Here is a 19654-nt window from a genome sequence, read left to right as displayed (position 1 = left end):
GTTTTGAAATAATGGGCTGTTGGAGTGATAACATTGCCCCTAGCTACCAGCTAAATTGCTACCCACCCAGGAACATGGCCAGACCATGTCTGAAATCCCTCTGTATTTACTATTGTTAATAATACTATTTGCTGTCTGTTCAGTCATTTTATTAATTTGATTGCATGCTGTGAATGGATTAATGTTTGCAATGTCCTTTGAACATTTGAACAATGTCCTTCCGAGCTAGCAAGCTTTCTAATAGTTAACAAGCTAGTTAGCTTTGTTGCTAAAGGAATAAATAACGTTTGTTCAAGAAGTTTGATGGGGCTCAAAGCCTCAGAATACTGAAATCTGTATTTTTTTTCATCCTTTTTTCCTTCTAATTTGTTATTATTTGGTGCAGGCACGAAACATACTACCAATATAAATACATTGCTTCTAAAATTGTTCTGTGTGACACAAAAAAAATGGCGAAATCGTGTTGGTGAACACGAATCAATAGATTACATTTGTGACTATAACACGAAATGCCGTGAGACTGTGAAGCTACCATAGATTTTTTCTGTTTTGGGCTCTCTGGGTCTCTAACACCTTAAAGTATACCACTGTTAAGATGTATCTTTTAGTTGTCAATGGCACAAAGGTTTACCAAAATTGAACTCAACATTACAGATTTGGAATGACTTCCCCTCTACAGTTGAATGATGCGTTTCCAATAAAATTGATAGGAAATTGTGCCTATGTATTAGCTGATGCTATTGCAGCAGCCATGTGTCAGTTTCCCTACTGGCCTGATCCATCATACTCTAAACAGCATCCTCCACATACGCCACTGGGTGGTTTACATACAATGAGAGGTGAGCTAGCAATAAGACAAATCCATAGGTCAAGTCTGGAGAACAAAATAATGTATTGGCATGTAGCTTGGCTGCAGATGGATGGGCTTGGTGATACTGTGCTCTACCTCCCTGTTGCATTGTTTACCTCATTATGGTTCCCTCTCAAGCTTTGTCTTCACCAGCCCTCCTGCTTTTCACGCTCCCTTTTGTGTGTCCCTCTCCCGCTCTGTCTATCACCCATTGATGTTGCTTTTATGGTCTGCTTTTATGATCTTTTTTTCTCTCTGTCTTTCTCTCTCAGCTAACCTCTTGGTGTGTTGCAGGAATGGAATAGCAAACTACAGTGTGATTTATTCTGACGCCAGCTTCAGTCTTGTGGCTGGCACAGTCTTGGCATGCAGATACACACAAGCTGAGACACACGGAGCAGCCTTTCCTGTCCAAAGTTTACTCAACTGGCTGGTATGCTGCCCCAGATACCAGAGAAGAGCCAGAGCAGGCACCAAATGTAGATTGAGCTGCAGGGCTGTGATGTGATTAAACATTGAGGATATCGACAGAGATCACAGATTAGTACGTCACCCTCTGTTGTGCCCTTGGTTGATGGGTTTGCATGAATTTTAGAGAAAACAGTAGCTTGTTAAAAAACTGATAAGATTGTTTGTATGGTTTTGTGTACGAGGGAATGTGTGGTACATGTGCTTTTTGGCATATGCATGCCCAGTGCGTGACTGTGCAGCATTATGTGTTGGCTTTATCTCCCTGTAAGATGTTTCTGTCTGGTAAAAACGTGTGTTTATTTGGAGACATGCGGAGCTCAGCAACAGAGGCGAGAAGAATGATACACAGTGATTAGCTGTTCCACGCTTCAGCAGCTGCAAGGTTTTTTCTTTTTGTCCATGTAATGGCTTCAAGTCAGAGAGCATGTGTGAATATTCTTAAGGAAACTGAAGCCGATGATCACTTATTTGTTATCCTTATAACTCAAACCAGACTTTGGCAGCTACTTCTCCTGTGGTCTTGTACATAATCGGGCCTCACGCACATTTGGAATCTTATGAAAAGTGAAGTTATATCATATTTATTGTCAGTTTGATAGTTTTACCATGAGAATGAATGAGGCGTTTATGACCAGCAATTGCTGTGCTGATGATTCAGAGCCACCCACGCCTATGTGAACCTGAAAGAGCAACACAAATATCTCAGATAGGTAAATGTAGAGTCGTTCCATACACTCAACTTGGATTTCGATAAGCCCAGCTCTATGAGCACACATGTTGGTATGTTTGTGTGTATTATGTGTTCTAATTTCATGTGTATGTGTGTATCTCCTGAGTGTGTGTCCTTGTTCTCGTGTCTGAATTCTTGGCAGCCTTTCATATTCCTGGTTGCTCCTCCAGTTGGTCTGCGCTTTTTAAACAGTGGTCGCATTGATGCTCAGGTCTTCTTATCCTTTGCTCTTGCCTTGGACAGTTTTAACCGATCCCACACTAACCTTACTGTTCCCTGGTTTGTGTGAGTGTGCGTGTATGTGTGTGTATGTGAGTTTAGAGTGCCATACATACAAAATAAGCATACAATTGCACGCATTCCTGCTAATTTGCACGCGTGTGTGCATGGTACGGAGCACAATGTCTGTATGTTCTTTGAGTAATAGTGTGTGGAAGAGCTAGTATATGTGCATGTGAGGGAACCAGGCTGTGATGTCATATGTGGGTCAGCAGAAGGACATTATTGTGTCTGGAGCTCTACAGGGGGTGTAAGAGGTCTGTTTTGGGCCTCCGTGTGCCTGAGTGGTGCAGCACAGAGGCCCGTCTGTGGCCCGAAGAACCCGAGGAGAGCCAGGAGCCCGCGGGGCGAATAAATACGCTGTGAAAAGCGTGTTAAGAGAGGTGTAAAAGAAATCAGAGGGTGACACACTAGGTTTTGTGTGGAACAGTTCCCTCCCCCTGGCCTCCGCAGTACACATGCTCTCTCTTTCTGTCTCTCTCACACACACCCTTACACTTTTCCCTTTCACACACACCTCATATGGAGGTTCACAGTTCAAATAAACAGCGGCTCAAGCAGCAGGCCAGGTCTGGTGTAAACAGCAGCCGGCCGGGGTAAGTTTAGTTTCTCTCATGGCACTGCTCTCTTTCTCTCACTGCTTCCTAATGGGCCATGCTTTGAATGGGGAGCGTAGGGGAGCAGAAGTAAGTGGGGAATTTCCATTTGACAATCTTGTGAAGAAGTTTTCTCAGAAACGGTGTGTAAAACTAATCCAGAGTGCATTTTAAAAGGCACGAGAAGGGATGCATTGAAAGACATTCTTTGCCCGGAGATGAGTTCGCTCTGAAAGTTTGACCTCCGTTTGATTAAAGTTTCCTAATGGGATTTGTCTGTGTGTGTGTGTTGGATTGCTCAATGTGACTCACTCCTCGTCCCGTAGCTTCTCCAGAGCCTTGTCTGTCCTTGTGTGTTTGCTGACTAAAGTCTCAGCTCTCGGGAGCGATCTGTCAATAAAGCCCTGGGTTCACCGTCTCTATCGGTCCGGTGATAAAACACAACGCCAGACTGTCACGTCCTGGAAATAGCAATATCTCCTCCAATCTATAATCTCCACAGGCCTTTAAGATTCTGTAGGGAGAGGGCTGCAGTGGCCTTATAGACGTGCGTGTGTGTGTGTGTGTGTGTGTGTGTGTGTGTGTGTGTGTGTGTGTGTGTGTGTGTGTGTGATCTGCTCATCATTCATCCGCTTTTGTTTGGGTAAACCGTGTAACAAGATGAAATAAGGGGGAAATTAAATTGCCCAAACCTGAAAGGAATCCAGATGAAACACTGCTATTGCATCAAATGAGACCTTTGAAGAGTCGCGGTCGGCTTTCAGTATATGTTCTCTGTGGTTTACAAGTCTATTAGCTTAAGTGACTCCATTTTTTTTTTGCTTAGTCTGTATCTGATTTGAGTCTAATCTCCTTATTTATTCTCTTAGATTCAGCTGTTCATTATTTAGACTACAACATGACCTCATCCTGAGATTATTTCTTTCTTTCTCGTGCAACTCATTTATTTCCTTTCTCCAATAACCTGCTCCATATAAACACAATTGCCCCAGGAGATGTTATCTATTGAGAAGCGCTGAGCTGGATTATTGGGGTGAGAAGGGGCAAATTGAACTATAGAGGGAAGGCTCTTCACTCTAAAGTTTCCAGTTGTGCATAGCATTGATACGTTTGAGTGTTTCTCTCTATGTAAGTGAAACTTTCTGCTATGAGGCCACCTTTGAGGGCTAAGAAGCTATACCAAAGGCCTTTCCTTATTTTAGAAATGAAATTGGAATAGGCCCTGAAAAGTACTCACTCTGCTTATTTTATTCACTAAAGATGCTATGTGTTCTGTTCGGTTTGTTCAAATGTAGCTCAGAAAGTACTGGAAAACCGTTCAGGTTTAGGGGGCAGATACAACTATTATTTTTCAATAATGGAAACTGCCTTGTCGGACATCTCCATATCTGGTAACTAATAATAGCATTCAGGTCATGTTTCCAATCCAAGAACCGTTTTGTTTTTATCTCATGAGAGAATTTAGTGTTTTTGCCTGTGCTCTTCTCTCAGGTTTGAAAAGGGATGGGCTCAGTTGGGAAAATAAAATAAAAAAAGCATATGTTTACGTTACCCCCTTCAAAAATTCCAGATTGGCTGAGTATAACACTCAATAGATAATTCTTGCTTTTCAAACATTGACTTTGGTAGATCCATATTTATGAATACTAAATGTCATAGACACATTTAAGATTTGGAACCAAGTTTTCAGAAGCTTTAAATGTGATCAGGTTTTTTGAACCATAAAACCATTATAGGGGATTAAAACAAAATGTACACGTTACATTTAATTTATTTTCCAATGTGTTAATATATGCCCTGTATCGTGTGAACCTTACTATACATAGGTGTACTTTCAATCTGTCTGTCTGATCCGTCTGATCTGTCATTGATGTGAAGCTAACTCATCCTTCAAGTTTCAGTTGCTAATTAAATGCTCTAATGGAAAAGACTAAATGCTTTAATAAAAGCCAGTGCTGTCCTTCCCATCACAAACTTGTTGCCACTTGTTGCCAGTCTGTAAATACAGTTGGTTATGAATAGGGCAAATTGCACCTGAGGGTTTACTCCTAATTTACTATCATGACTCATATTCATGTGTGTTTGTGGCCGATAATGACATTACCCAAAGCAACACACAACACACCTGGTTTAAAGATTGGAAACTCAGACTTCCCGCTAGTGTGTTAAAAGAAATGTGTTGATGGCAAATTTGCATAGAAAAATAAAGAGAGCACCCTGTAGATTTTTCTTCTTTGTTCCAGTGGATCGAACGCCCTCAGGCTGTCTGTCTGCTGCCCCTCTAAAGCTAAATATTTAAAAATAGCAGAGCTGAGTGTTTTGGTTTATTTAACTAAAAGTTTGAGTTTAAACCATTAGGAGACCTCTAGAGAAAGTGGAGTTCAAACCTCCCCCTTGGCATAGAATGTTTTTACAAAATACAGACAAATGGCGTCTTCATAATCTATTTCATTGCAGGTTTCTCTGCTCCTACCTGACATATCATCTGTTTCTTTTTCCTTTACTTTTATCTCTTTTTATCGCTTGGTTTTAAAATTCATGGAAGTACTACAAAGATACTGAGCCTCAGGCCTACTCTCAAGGCTAAAAGCCAAACACACACTCAAATATTTTTCTTTCTCTTTTCAACCCAAATGGATACGTGGTTTTACCTGGCTTCTTTACAAAGAACATTGAATACAAACCCTTAAACTCCACATAAAGGCTTTTGTGTTGGCTTGCCTCCTGAAACAAGTGGTAAGATTGTATACCACACACCACAACTGTGGTCCAGCAAATAAGTATGCCAACCCTCATTAGTAATGATTAAATATCTGGTCAGTCGGCATGTGATTGTGGCCGTGAGCAAGGCCAGCAAGATGATTTGTTACAGAGAAAGGACCAGAAGTAAGTCATAAGAGGTTCAGCTGATTGAGTGAAGTAATGAATGAAACATAAACCCACACTATAAGAGAGTGGAAAGGATAGAGAGAGCGTCAGCAAATCAGTATCGCCACCCACACCACTCATCTGGGTCATGAAGACAAGGCGAGGAAGAGGAACATCAGTGGAGGCTGAATGAGAGAGTTGAGTCAGAGAAATGTGCTGCAGGCTGTTGAATGTGGGATGTTCGGAGGTGGGTGGTTCATTCATAGAGCCACAAGATCGTTCTGCATCAGAGCTGTGTTGCTGGGAGAGAGAAGAGAGGTTCTTGTGCATTAGTTCTCTTTTTTTTTTTTAAAGGAGATTTCAGTACAGATGGATGTGTTGAACTTAGACAGCTAGATCATCTCTTCTTAACGTCTCTATTTTTCTAAGGTACGAACGCAGAAATATTAATAATGTCAAAACTAATAATTCACTGTGTCTTGTTTGCCATTCCTCATATCCCACTGTGTCCACTAAAATCTTTTTTACTTCTTAGAACACCCTTTTTCTAAGACCAGCACATGACCTAGATATGATTTGAACCAGAATCCACATGTACAGTACGAATGAGAAAAGCTCATTGACAAACCACCATTGTTGGGCACAGCCCGCTGGAAATTGAGCTGCTTTTCCCTTGAGAGTGCTGTCTACACTGGAGATGGATGGTCTATAGACGAACGTAGAGGGCTCAGAGTGTGTTTTCGCTCTGTGCTGAAGAGCCCTTGTGTAAGTGGGCCAGAAGGGGCAAAACATAACTCCAGTCCCCTTGAGGAGTCACTCCACAAGGTCACCTCCTTGCCATAAGCCTTATTCGTGAAACTAAGTGTCCATATTATTTCTTCTTTCCTCTTTCTTTCTCTTTTTCCTTTTGCTGTCTCCCACTTTTTCCGCCTCATTGACTTAATAGCTTACCCAGGCCTCCCTACCAGCAAAGTCTCTGCAGCAAGAGTTGAGTTTGTGTGTTAACGAACCCCCAAGCTAATTAGAATTTCAGCCAGGCTGGCTACTCTGCTCATTTCCTTGCCATTTCCCTCCCTTTGGACAAATACAATTTCACCCCTCAGCTCAGGCAGAATTAATCCAGTTAATGTTCAACATGGGGTGAATAATGGCCACTTATCTGTTGGGAACAAGGCTACCGAGGGGCTCTTGGGTGGAGGACCCATAGTGAGCCCCCGGTATTGTCACACTAAATCTGCTTTCTGGGCAGCGTAGATGAGCCAAAGTACTGTTTGTTCATGGTAGAGAGGAGGTCAATGTGTCTTCAGAATGACTCTGCTCTCACTCAATGGTTTGGGGAAATCAGTGAACCTTTATACTAACTGGCAGCTGCTTCCTCTTCTTTGTAACTGTATGTGAGTGTTAACATGAATCATTTCACCTTTAATGTAGCGGAAGGACCGTTATCCAACAGCAGGTAAGCAAACAAATTTACCAGGATTATCTGCAGTGGTTGGCAACAACTTCCACATCGTCTCCAGTGTGCCATTCAGCGAGTTTAATGCCCTGGTAGTTTGATGTGTTGGTCTGTGCACTAGCAAATAATCTAGCAATTAAAGATTAACTTTTTTTCACCTCTCAATGTTGAGAAGAAAATCCTGCCTTCATGAGCCGCATTCACACCGCAGGACTTTCCCTGGTACTTTGGTTCTTTAGTTCCGTTAGTAGCAATAAAGTCGCGTTCACACCGCCAGGACTACTCAGTGCCAGAAACTCTTTTGGCCATTTTCAGTCCCTGCTAGAGAGGTGGTACGAACCTGGTGATAAAAGAGTGCCAATTTCTATTCTATTTTTATTGGCTGGGCGAATTGCAAACCACGCCCCGTTAGACTCTGAATTTTTTTTGTTAGGCAGCCATTTTTTTCCTCGCTACAAAACCACATCCACACCTGAGCGAGTCATTTTTTTGTACTTTAAAGCAGTTATGACCACACGTACTACAACACCGGAGCGGTGGAATGATGAGGAAGTGTCGGCACTTCTGGCAATTTACTCTGAGGACGGGATGCAGCAGCTTCTACAGAAAGCAGTTCCCAACTCCAAATGTTTTGAGCGATGTTCGCAAAAGCTACTTGAGGGGCGTGATGCCGATATTTTAATGTCTTGACTGTGCAATAAAACAAACAAACTGGCGAAGCTTTATTTATTGTGTCCCACCCCAAATTTGCAGAATAGAAGAATGTGAGAGCAGACAGGTGTCGGTGGTTGAATTGATCTACAATGTTGCAACCTTGTGCAGCAATGGCAGGGGCAGAAACACAAGTCTTACACACATAAACACAAGTAATTTATCATGTCATTTGTTTTAGATAAATAAGGGGAAAATACCAAACAACGGTTAATGTCCTTTTCCAAAATCAGCCTGAGGGGGTAATATATAATAAATACATAAAGATAAAGTCCATAGTTATAATGGGGTGTTTTATTTGTAAATTACCCTTATAACCCAGCCTCATGGTGCACATGATTCTTTGCTTGGACATTTTGTTGGTTTGAGTAATTTGAGCTCGGATTCTAGTAGAGACATAAAGTAACACTTATCTTAGGTAGATATGAACTTCATCTTGGTGAAGTTGATGCTGAATTCACTATTTAGTAGATAATCATGTGACACTTTATCTTTGCACTATGGTCTGTCTGCTGAGCCTACCTATTATATATATATATATATATATATATATATATATATATATATATATATATATATATATCATGTACAGCGGGTGGGCTTTATACCCCCTCCCCCGTGTAGTTCTTCTTCTCTCGTTTTTTTTTTGTGCTCGCCGTGAAGTGGCTTTGCGGCCTGCCAGTAAACCCAGAGAAGAAGAAGACGAAGTGACGTCAGCGTAATCTTGCCTCAGGCAAAGTACTGCGGTGTGAATGCGATTGGCACTAGCCCCCTGGCGGATGTTGGAAAGCTGTTACTTCTAGTTAAATAAGTTATTATTCAACTAGTTAACAATCTGCTTTGTGGTTAATGAGGCAAAATATTGTATCACTTGTCTTTTTCTTCCTTTTATCTCAAATGTATTTGAGATTGCAGGACTTTCTTTCTTCAGTGAACCCTCAGAAAACCCATTGTTTCTCACTATGCTCGTTGTCCAAGACAGGTCAGGTTTCTGAGGAATGAAATGGTGTGATAATATAACCCCGCCCTCAAAATCATGGCCGCCTGACCCTTTGGTTAAAGGAGTTGCGTCACAGTTCAGTAGCCAGTTAGAGCTCGGATTTGCAGCACTGTAAATACTTAGTCAGAAAGTGCTCAGGAACCTTCTTCAGCAGGGGGATAGAAAACTATATGGAGAGGAAGCTGGCTCTCTCCCTCCCTCCCAACATGTCTGAGCTATCAGCTGTTGGGGTGAGTCCCAGCTGCCTCGTATGTTGACTCTAGAGTGATAGCCATCAGCATTTGCCACATGAAAGGAGAGGAGACTGGTGTTCCTAAAAAAGCAGAGGAGAAATAAAGATGAGGAAGCCATGTTGGGATGTTGGCTACTTTTCAAATCGAGATAAACGCGTTGATTTATCAGGAGTGTTTTTCTTACCATGTCATGCAGTATATAAATCATTTCCTTCCCTGGTGAAATATGAATAATTTTCTAGTAGGATATAATCCTTTGATGCCATACAACTTGCATGCTTTAGATAGGGATCCCGGCCCCTGGGGCAACATGTATTTACAATATCTCTCATCCTGTGCTTTGATAGAGACAAAAAACTCAATACGCTTATGCATGCTTGGGAAGGGAGTAAACCTGTTTGGCTCACTGTCTAAAATTACCAAGCAGCGACTCTTGGTGCATGCCAGGAGTTCATGTAGGCAATGCTATCTGTGGTATGTCCCCCAAGCTGGCCTCTATGCTTTTATTCACTCCTCTCTGGGCATTTGAAACAGCTTGAGGAACAGTTTATTGGCAAAAAGGGAATAACCTATTGTGGTAAATGCCTGGCCCCACAAGAATTGACCCATTCTGTGGTCGCTCCGAACTGAGGACACTGTCACTTAGGGGTCCTCTAAAAAATATTGTGGATAGGCCACAAGTACAGCCCGAGCTGTAATTGATATTCTTGGGTTTGTAAAGAGGCCGCGGTCTTATGTTGAGATGTATGAGACAAAGTCACAGCAAGAGTTGGCCTTGCCATGTGTGAGTGGAGAACACAAAAAAGAAAAGCAGAGCTTCAGTCTGAAGGAACAGTTCCTGAAGGAGAAAAAGACTGAAGCACTGTCCTTAGAAACTGAAGAGGTCGTTCCGAGCTGCTGGCGGTTTTCAGAAGAAAATGCTTCCTTGTGCAGCTTTACATATATTATTTCAAAGGAAGTTAAAAAAAAAAAAAGATATTCCTCTCCACATTTCTTGTTTTGTGTTAGCCAACAGGCAGCAGCGGGGCACTTTGAGAAGAATATAGACAAATCTTGATTTAATTACTTTCTAACCCACTCCCATCCGTGCTCCAAGTTGCCTTTAAAAATCTTCCTCAAATCTGTTCAGCCTTAATTGACTGCCAGAAAACTTTTGGCAATATTTCCTGTTTCTTGACACATTTTGCGTTACACAAATATGCAAATGTGGAGCAGCAGCAGGACATTGTTTAACACTCCTACCACTCATTGTAGGAACAGGAGAAGGGGAGTAGCATAAAGAAGCTCCTGTCATGTGAGTGTTTGAGAGCCCAGAATAGCTGATATGGTGGCAATCTGTTAGGGAACAATTCTGCTGTTTATTTGTTTGCATAACCAGCACAATTGTCAAGCTAACTCCACGTGTTGATCATATAAAAATCTGCCCCCTGCTTTTTTCTGGCTTGTAGGTTATAACAGCTGTGTTTTGATAATCATAACAATGTAGGAAGGAAGCTTTACTTCTATATCACTTTTCAAAGCATGGCAAAGCGACAAATTGCCCAACATTACTACATTATCTAATAACATAATTACACATACTTTGCAATTACATATGCATTGATGGTAGTAATTTATAAGATAAGATCAGATGTACTTTAATAAATCCCAATTTGGGAAATGTTTTTGTTGCAACATCAAAAAAACAAAACAAGGCATTGCACATAATAACAAATTAAAATAGTAGAAATAAACAATTCTGAAATATGAACATCTCAAAATAGAAATAAACCAGCATTAGAGAGTAAGAAAAATATACAGATGACCGTGAAGATAAAAAGTCTATAAACTGTCCGACAAATAAAAACACTTTTGTGTTAACACAATATACACAATATAAGCAGGATATTATGTATAGCAAGTGTGCATTGAAGGCTAGTCTACTCTGTCTTCTGTTAATGAATCTTTGGCACAACTAATGGACACAATGGGTGCATTTCGAAAATTGGCTCCTGGAGTTTAAAAATCCAACTAAATTGGCTTCACATTTGTTTTGGATTCAGTGGATTTTCATTGGTCTGTAAGCCTTATGCCCCTTCTCCAGCTAATGTCCGTTTCTTATGCTAAACAGCACTATTTTGTTTACAGGGGCTCACCTCCCAATTTCCCCATGCAGGTCAGAGCCCTGCAGCTCTTCTCTCTCTTTCTCTCCCTCTCTCTCTCTTCTTGTCCATGGGCCAGTTGATTCAGGGAAGTGGTTTAATTCACATGCAAATCCCGCCCAAACTCCAGTCATTCACGCTGCTAATTACACCAATGTTGGGACGCTGACTTGCTGACATCACACCGGGATATTAGTATGCAGAGAGGAATAAGGGGGGGGGGGGGGGGGGGGGGGAGGGTCGGTGTGTGTGAGCGTGTGTCAAGTCAACCAGAGAGGGCCCATAAGACAGGAAGTAAGCAACCGTGCCCTCAAACAAAAGCTTTGCAATAAAAGGGAATTTAATTGATGTCCGCTCACTGTACATTAAAGAATAAAAGCCCAACGCTGTTGAAGGTTCAGAAAATGAACCAAATATAGGCAAACATACCAATGCATTATTAATAGTGAAGTGTTGAAATAATTTTTTTACATCTGATATTGTAGTATAATAAAATAAAGAGGCTAAAGTAACATCTGAAGGGTCCACAATTGTGTTGCCCCCAACGCTGAGCTAGATGTATTTGTTCTCTGTATACTAATTTGGTTTTAAAAAATAAAATAAAAAGATTTCCATATCCAAAAATATTTTTTTATAATCTTATATAATTATATATAACTTTTCTATTCAACCAAATATAATATTCCAATCCATTTGGCAATGTCTTTTTTTATTTTGAAAGTTCACACCGGAAGGGATCATGTGATTTACAGTGACTTGATTTCGCTGCAGGATTAAAGCGCTGTTATTCAGTGGGTCGGTCAGCAGAGAGGTTCTAGCGCTCCGTGATTTCAAGCAGCGAAAGTCCGCACTGTTCTTCAGTCAGAGCAGAAAGCAGTAACCTCGTTTCCGAGAGATTTCTGTTTTATTTCTTTGGATATTTTCAAATATTTCAGCGGAGTCTGCTCACTCGTTTTTTGGATGTGTAAATGTGGATCTCTTTACGCACTTTAAGTTGGCTCTTCGTCTACGGCGCTTTCTCCTAATTTGCTCAACTGCCGAGTGTGTTTGCGGAGAGCAGGGGGGTGACAAAAGGCTTTTAAACGGAGGGGGTTAATGTAGCGGAGGGGTGCAGACACCACACAGCGAGGTGAGACTGGGGTGTTTTCGTGGCAAAGCTGTGGAGTTGGAGTTGTTTGAGAAATTCTGCAATGAGGAAAACGTATTTTAGAACCCGCACCACCAAAACCAGCACCGAGGTCAGGGCTATGGCTTCCCTCCGCCGCAGTTTGTAAGAAGGTAAGCAGCTGATTATTGATCGTGTTTGTGATGCATTTGGAGCCGTTTTGTTGCGCACCGGACGACCCAGGCTGGGGCTTTAAATGCGTAATGGAAAAGAAGATTGAGTCCCAAATGTATCCATGACTCCATGTCAAACATAATTAGTTTTTTTTACTTTACTCCCTCTTTGGAATGTGTGAGTGAAGTAGTCACGAGGCTTATATTAAAACCAGTTGGATTTTATAATTTTGGAAGTGTTCGCGTTCTTTCTCACTTTACTCTTTAATGGCTGAAACCTGGTGCTATTTGGATGTAAATACCACACAGTATGTAGAGTTGTCCGACTCGCACTGTAGCTCTCCCTGCATAGACGTGTTCTCACCAGTTTATATCCCCCACCCCACCCCCTGTGGCGCAATGGTCAAGCTACTGTGCGCTCTCCTGCATGAAAGTCTTTGTTGTTTGGACTCTGTGCCATATGGATTATAGATTGCTTAGTTAATTAAGAGATTTATCATTAGGACTCTATAAAATAAATTATTTCTCGACCCCTATATCAACTTGTTTATGATGTTTCTCTAGTCAAGTGTTATAAGGATGCAGCCTGTATTTGAGTTTTCCTAGTTGACTCTCTAATAATATTACTTGGGTTTCATTCAAACTGAATTGGAAACAAGTGGCATAATCGCAGCTCCATAACAGTTGTGTTAAGGCGAACATAACAAGACTCAATGCAGGCTAATTGACCCATTTATATGGCTACTTTTTGGCAGTGTAAAGGGTCACTGGATTAGCATATGAATGGACTGACAGGGGGATAATGAATAATGTGGCTTCAACAGCTGGCTGCAGTATCTTTGGGCTCCTCGGTTCTGAGAGCAACCCAAATACTGAGCTGACAGAAGCCTAATAGCCAGATCAAGATTATTGCTGACATCGACAACTGCTTCTGGAAAAAAACTGTACTGCACTGGTGGCTGCTTTTCAAAAGCCGTTTAATATAGGTAGTTGGTCATAAATGAGCTTATGATCTGGCACTGTTACCACTGTCTGAGTCTGAAGTCTTTACTGAGGCTCTCTTGGAAGCCTGTCCCTTCCATGACTCCCCCTGTTACCATCCAAAGAAGTGTCACTTTATGGAACAAGTCAACACTGAATGAATAAGTAATGTGATCCAGTGTCATGGCTGCAGCTTAAAAGCGTCCCAGTCTGATGGTACATAAATATATCTCTCTCCGTTTTGCTTTCCACTTCTCCCCCAAGTCCTGTATCGTTCAATTCTAAGACAGAGGGAGTGAACAACTAGGGGGAGTTTTACGTTGCTATAGCAGGAAGACAAAATCCCAGCTTCTTGCAAATATTGTACTTGTACTTCACTGACGTTGTGAAACTCCCAAAAGAGATTGTTGCTTCAATTTGAATCACTTCAGAGGTCAATATTTTGCAATATTTTAGTCTGTTTGGTTCAAGTACGAAACCCAATGGCTTCTACTGTTTCATAACACAACTATAGTAGCATCTATATTGAGATCCTGCGCCACCTCCTAAATTCACAGTTCTCTTTAACCCCACACCTCCAGGATAAACGTTAAAACACTTGTTGTGTCTCATGGGAGGAGTCACAGTGTTGAATGCTATTGAAATCGTCTTTGTGTAGTTAAAAATTAAAAAATACCTTTTTATATTTTTATCCAATACAGTGGAGGAAACTCACCATCAGGTTGAGGCTGTAGGCTAGTTGAACTTGAGCTCTCTATAATTTGTTATGACAGGTGGATGCAGGCCTAATCTCTGTCCTCGACAACACGCTGCATCTGGCTCATACTAATTGGCCGCTAATAGAAAACGTCTTTGTCGAGCCTGATTATTGTCGGGAACACCTCCACTCATGTTCAACTGTGATTAACTCCTATTGGCTCTGAAGACGACATGCCGCCTGGTTCAGGTACAAAGGCTTTCTTTGCTTGTGTGTTTGTAATTGAAAGCAGTGCTAAGCATTGAAATCCATAACAATTCCAACAACAGCTCAAAAAACACTGTACGGAAATGTTGTAATGGCCAAACAAGAGGGCGTTAAAGAGAAAAGTGTATGTTCCTCTTCTTCCCCCACTTCTTCTTCCAGAGAATACAAAAGCAGGAAAACAGAAGACAAGACTTGGCTGAAGAGTGTACCCAGCTGCTCTCCCCTCTTGTCATCGAACCTTTGCTTTTGCGCTGAGCTGCCATTTAAAGATGGGATTTTAATCTGGCCATCTAGAGTGATGCCATGGAAAAGCTGCAGCGGTTTTGGGAGCTGCTCAGGAATGAGACTTCAGCTTCAAACCCTCCAAGGCTATACTTCCTCGACTGGCTCTTGGATACAGTTGAATCAGATATTTTCCCTAAGCTTTGGTTGAATTCAGTTTACTCCATCCTAATACAACCGTAGCCCTATTTATGCCTTGCAAAGATATCTTTGAGTCAACTCTTGCTTTGATTTGAAGCATCATTTCTAAGATAGTACATTTGTATTTTATAAAACACCTTGTTTTGCCATGATTGCTTAAAGGTGGGGTAGATAGTTTTGGAGAAACCAGCTCGACTGCGCTAGAATTTGAAAATACACAGCCGAAAAAAATCTGCCACTTCCTTACAGAGCCCCTCCTCCAACACACACGAACGCGCACATGACCAATGAGGGCACGAGATAAGTTTGTGCACAGATGGAAGGCTGACAGGCAGGTAGGCCATCCAGTTATTTTAACCGGGCCGGCTCAGATGATTGGTCGTGCTTTTTACAGTACTACAGCTTCCACAGATGACATTTTTGTATGGATTTGTTGTCAAAGCACTTCAGATATTCATTGCTATCAGGATGTTAAGATCATTCCATGGAATATAACAAAAAGTGTATCTCGAGCCGGTTTCTCAAACGTACTTACCCCACCTTTAAGGTCTGCAGTGAGAAAACAGCAATTGAACCGAATCTATGTAACTGTCACTTGGGTCTATCAGATTCCAGTTACGCATTAAAACCACCTGTTACCTTGGTTACATGGCTAATCTAGGAGAGCAAGGCGATGATAATTAACCCGAAACGGTGAATCATTGTCCACTGACATCATGGTCACAGGGATGACTATCCAACAACAATACCCCCCAGGTCTTGAACAAACTCCACGCTCCGACTGGCCAATGTTGCATCAGTGTTTTACCTCTCCCGGGGGATGAAAGCTTAGTCATGTTTGAATAAAGAACCCGCCTTTCAACTTCCTTGACTTTACCTCGCAGTCTTTTACGAGGCATCATTGATGAGTTGTATTAAGTCCCAGAATCTGTCCTAATTGAAATCATGTAGATTGCAAGGGGAAGCTTGGGGTTTAGGTTTCAGGGAAGGGGAAGTCCAAGGCATGTGCGTGAAGCGTGTTGTAAATCATGAGGATAGAAGGGGGGGGGGGAGAAACGGGTCCCTGTAGGCCTACACTGGTATCTCTGCCAGCGCTGAGGTGAGAAGATCAGATATTTTTCTAGTTGAATCACTAGAGGTAGGTCATCATTGCACATCTGGACTCTTCTGGAGTGTGTGCCAGGTTAATTTCTCCAATGGTCACTCACCACACTGTCTCCAAGTTGAACCCCATAGATACGCAGACCGCTGAGCAGGGACATTGTAAAGTGAACTCTCAGAAGGAATGCGGTGTGAAATGCTTTCCTTCAGCTCTGGCTATTTGTATACTCTTATCTCCAAGAGTCCCTCCTTAACCCAAGGCAGAAATACTATCCACCTGGCAGCATATCACAAGACTGGGAGATGTATTTATTATGCTTATCCTTTTTGTCTCCACCTTTGGTGTCTTTGTCCTTCACTTTCAATCATTATCCTCGCTGCGAGTGTGCTTTCTGGTACATGCACGTAATTCTGTTAGCCCGATAATCATCCTTAAATTAGTAATGATGGTGAAGGTGCTGGGTTGTAATGAGGCAAGCTGCGTCGCCCCTGGCTATAGCAACATGCCGCTGGGACAGGGGTTTGCCAAACACCCTTCTCATTGGGCCTGCTTGACAGCTGCTTGATGACTTTGTCTGCCTTTGTTACATCGCTGCTCTGTCTATCATAACCATTCATATTCATGACAATGGTACCCTGGCATAAATATTTATGGACTTAGTTTGTGAAGCCTGTGGCTTGCCCTTCCACAATGACTACAGTAGTGTCCCTCTCTCATCAGTAGTGTGGAAAGCTGGAGCTGACAGTAATAGACTGTATGGCCAGGAATCTCAAGTGGTGATGGAGATTTCGTCCAACTTAAGACCTATACATTTTTATGTTTTCTTTTTAAGAATCATATGTCTTATGACCAGCTTTGGCATGCCAATTAGTTGTTTTTCTTAGAAAGTATTTTTAGTCTCCATTCTGTCATCAAAACCAATCAGCTCTAAGCCAAATAGACAGAAGTGCTTTGTTAACCAAGACTTAACCCTTGGACAAGAAGTGCTTCTTTTGAAAAAGGGACAATGTGAGATTTGGCCAGCTCTCCACATGGTGTTGTCTGCGCTCCAAGGACTTAATATTAACAGATCCTCTGCCGACCAAGCTGTCAGTCTGTCAAGCGGTGTCCTGAGTGTCCTTAAGATCCTCCGTAGGGCTGTCTGTCAGACAGGCAGGCGTCCGTCTGGAAAGGTAATGGGATTCTCTCCCTGGTTTCGACCGCCTGAGGGGCAGAAAGGGTTAGTGGCATGCAACCTTCTGGCTACCCAGAGATTCCCTCTTCATAAAGGGGCTTAGAGCTGTCAAGGACACTGAAATCTGTATGTATGCAGTGCCTTCCCGCTTTGGATCCAGGTACAGACCTACAGAAGGTGGCCTATATTTTTATTTTAATCCATGCACTTAGCCATTTAACCCACATCCACTTCGGCTCATTGCAAGACGTCTCCCAAGCTCTGTGTTATCCTCAGAGGAGTAGATATTGTCGTTAATATATATATATATATATATATACCCAATATTTTGTATGACAACAACCAAGAATAGTTGTTTGAGTCCATGAACAAGGCTCTTTATTACTCTCTGTACACCACTGGAGACGAAAGAGCAGATGAATGACAGTGAAGCACTGTCCTAGCTAAGCATCTGCTTTTGTTTCTCACTAACCTTGTGCATAAAGGAGTGTGTGTTTGGTGTGTGTTTGTACAGTGCTGCTTTCCATCACTGTCATTGGCTGTATTCTGCTAATTTCCGTAGCCTGTTTGTGATTATATTCCTGTTCTTGGTACCCCAGAGGATTGTTGAGCTTTGTTTTTGTGGTACCTACATTTTACTGTGAGAGCGGCAGTGGGAAGCCTTGACCTATGAACTGTGTGGAGTTCACATCCTTCACGGGTAGAAAGTCTTCAAAAAAAGTCCAACGTTTCACTGAATTTTTGGGGGTCCATGACAGATTTTCCTCTTTTTTTGTATAGGTAATCGAAAGGTTACCTTTCAAATTGTAATTTGGTTATTTTTAATTTAAGTGATTAATTACGGGCTTCAGAGGCCCATACAGCAAGTATGACGTCTTGTTTCTGTTGAAACTCTATCCCTCTAAATGTATTTCTGTTTACACAGTGATTTATTAAACTGAGGGTTGGTTTTCACCCTCGTGGTGGTGTATACTGGGCTCTAATGAGTTAAAGTGTACAAGGGTTATTTGCAAACCACCAATCACACTTTACAACTTTGTAATTTAAGAGGGCAAGCAACTACTGCCTGCATTTCTAATCTGAGTCTCTTATTTCATTACGTCCTTCATTAGTATGAGCATATTGAACACACAGTTAGTTTACACTTGATATTTGCTTGACTAATGTTCTTTTTCTGTGTTTTTTCCTGGCAGGAAGATCTGTGTGCACTGTAAGTGTCGCCGTGAGGAGCATGCTGTGACAGCCATGCCTGTAGAGATGGAGAAGACGGTCACCAAGCTGATGTACGACTTCCAGAGGAACTCCACCTCGGACGACGACTCAGGCTGTGCCCTCGAGGAGTACGCCTGGGTCCCACCGGGACTCAAACCTGAGCAGGTATAAGCATCTTCCACCCCTCTGGGTGACATTCTCACGTGACTAAGATCTATATTGGCCTTTTACACCAGGTTGTGAATGAATGTAGAGGCAGTTGGTTTACCAAAGGTTTGCATCCACACAGACAAAATTACATTTAAAGTATCTAAGCATCTGAGCCCACAGCTTTGTGCTATTCTTGGAAAGTGGCATCATTTTCTGTTCAAAGTATTGTTTGTTGTCTAACAGCAGGTGTTAACAAGAGAGTGGCGTGCCAGGACTCTTACAAAGTGACAATGAGAGCCCTGGGTTACATTACTGTCACACTCCTCTAAAAACCCTGATTTCAAAAACATAGGTGTTATAAAACCTTTTTGCGTGAATGGAAGGCCAAAAAACGAGGAAATATTCCATTCACAGATAGATTTCAGTTTTACAATTCTATACATTAACATACATCCCAGTATAGTGTTGACCTTTGCATCTGATGCATACATTATGTAAGTGTTCTGCAAAAGCTGCACCTCAACATATGATAGCTCACCAGTTCTGCTGAATGCTCCTTTTTCGGGATAATGGATAACACGGATTATATGGCTCCAGCAGTCAAATTAATCTCCAATTCATTCCACCCGCGAAACATGTTAACAGTAGGTTTCACCGCCCTCATGGCCACTAAGCTAAGCCTGCGTAATACACAAACATTAAATGGTCCCATACATGTCGAAGAATATCCTCTAATACGATAATCCACTGAACCATAGGTGTGTGGGAGGATTTTAATAGGACAATAGATGCGTTTATGGAAGCTGGTTTAATGCGGTTCATAAACTGAAAGTAATGAACTGGTCAATACAATGTTGGCACAGACTCCCGTGTTCACCTTCGAGGAATGAGCTAAGCTATTTTTCACCCCCCTCCAGGGTCCCCCTAGTCATTAGGGTTTTCGTCGAGTGGTCATAGCACCTCAGGAACCGTCAAGCAATAATCAAAATTGGCTGTGCACTATTCCATGAGCACAATTGTAAACAACCTTTAGAA

At 41.9% G+C, this 19654-nt stretch overlaps 1 protein-coding gene across 3 annotated transcripts in view; it reads left to right on the top strand.

Annotated features, from left to right (window-relative positions):
* Positions 1-19654, top strand: part of prickle2b (prickle homolog 2b) — a 90637-nt gene that overhangs the window by 59001 nt on the left and 11982 nt on the right. For 2 of the 3 annotated variants that reach the window (XM_079683485.1, XM_079683486.1), the window contains one exon: positions 18451-18634. In XM_079683485.1, the coding sequence (XP_079539611.1) occupies positions 18451-18634 (184 nt within the window). Of the gene's footprint in view, positions 1-12138; positions 12614-18450; positions 18635-19654 lie in introns of those variants that run through there. The other variant, XM_079683487.1, reaches the window with a different exon arrangement.

This window comes from Notothenia rossii (assembly GCF_949606895.1).
Source record: "Notothenia rossii genome assembly, chromosome: 5".
Taxonomy (NCBI): domain Eukaryota; kingdom Metazoa; phylum Chordata; class Actinopteri; order Perciformes; family Nototheniidae; genus Notothenia; species Notothenia rossii.
This window is presented reverse-complemented; position numbering and strand designations above follow the sequence as displayed.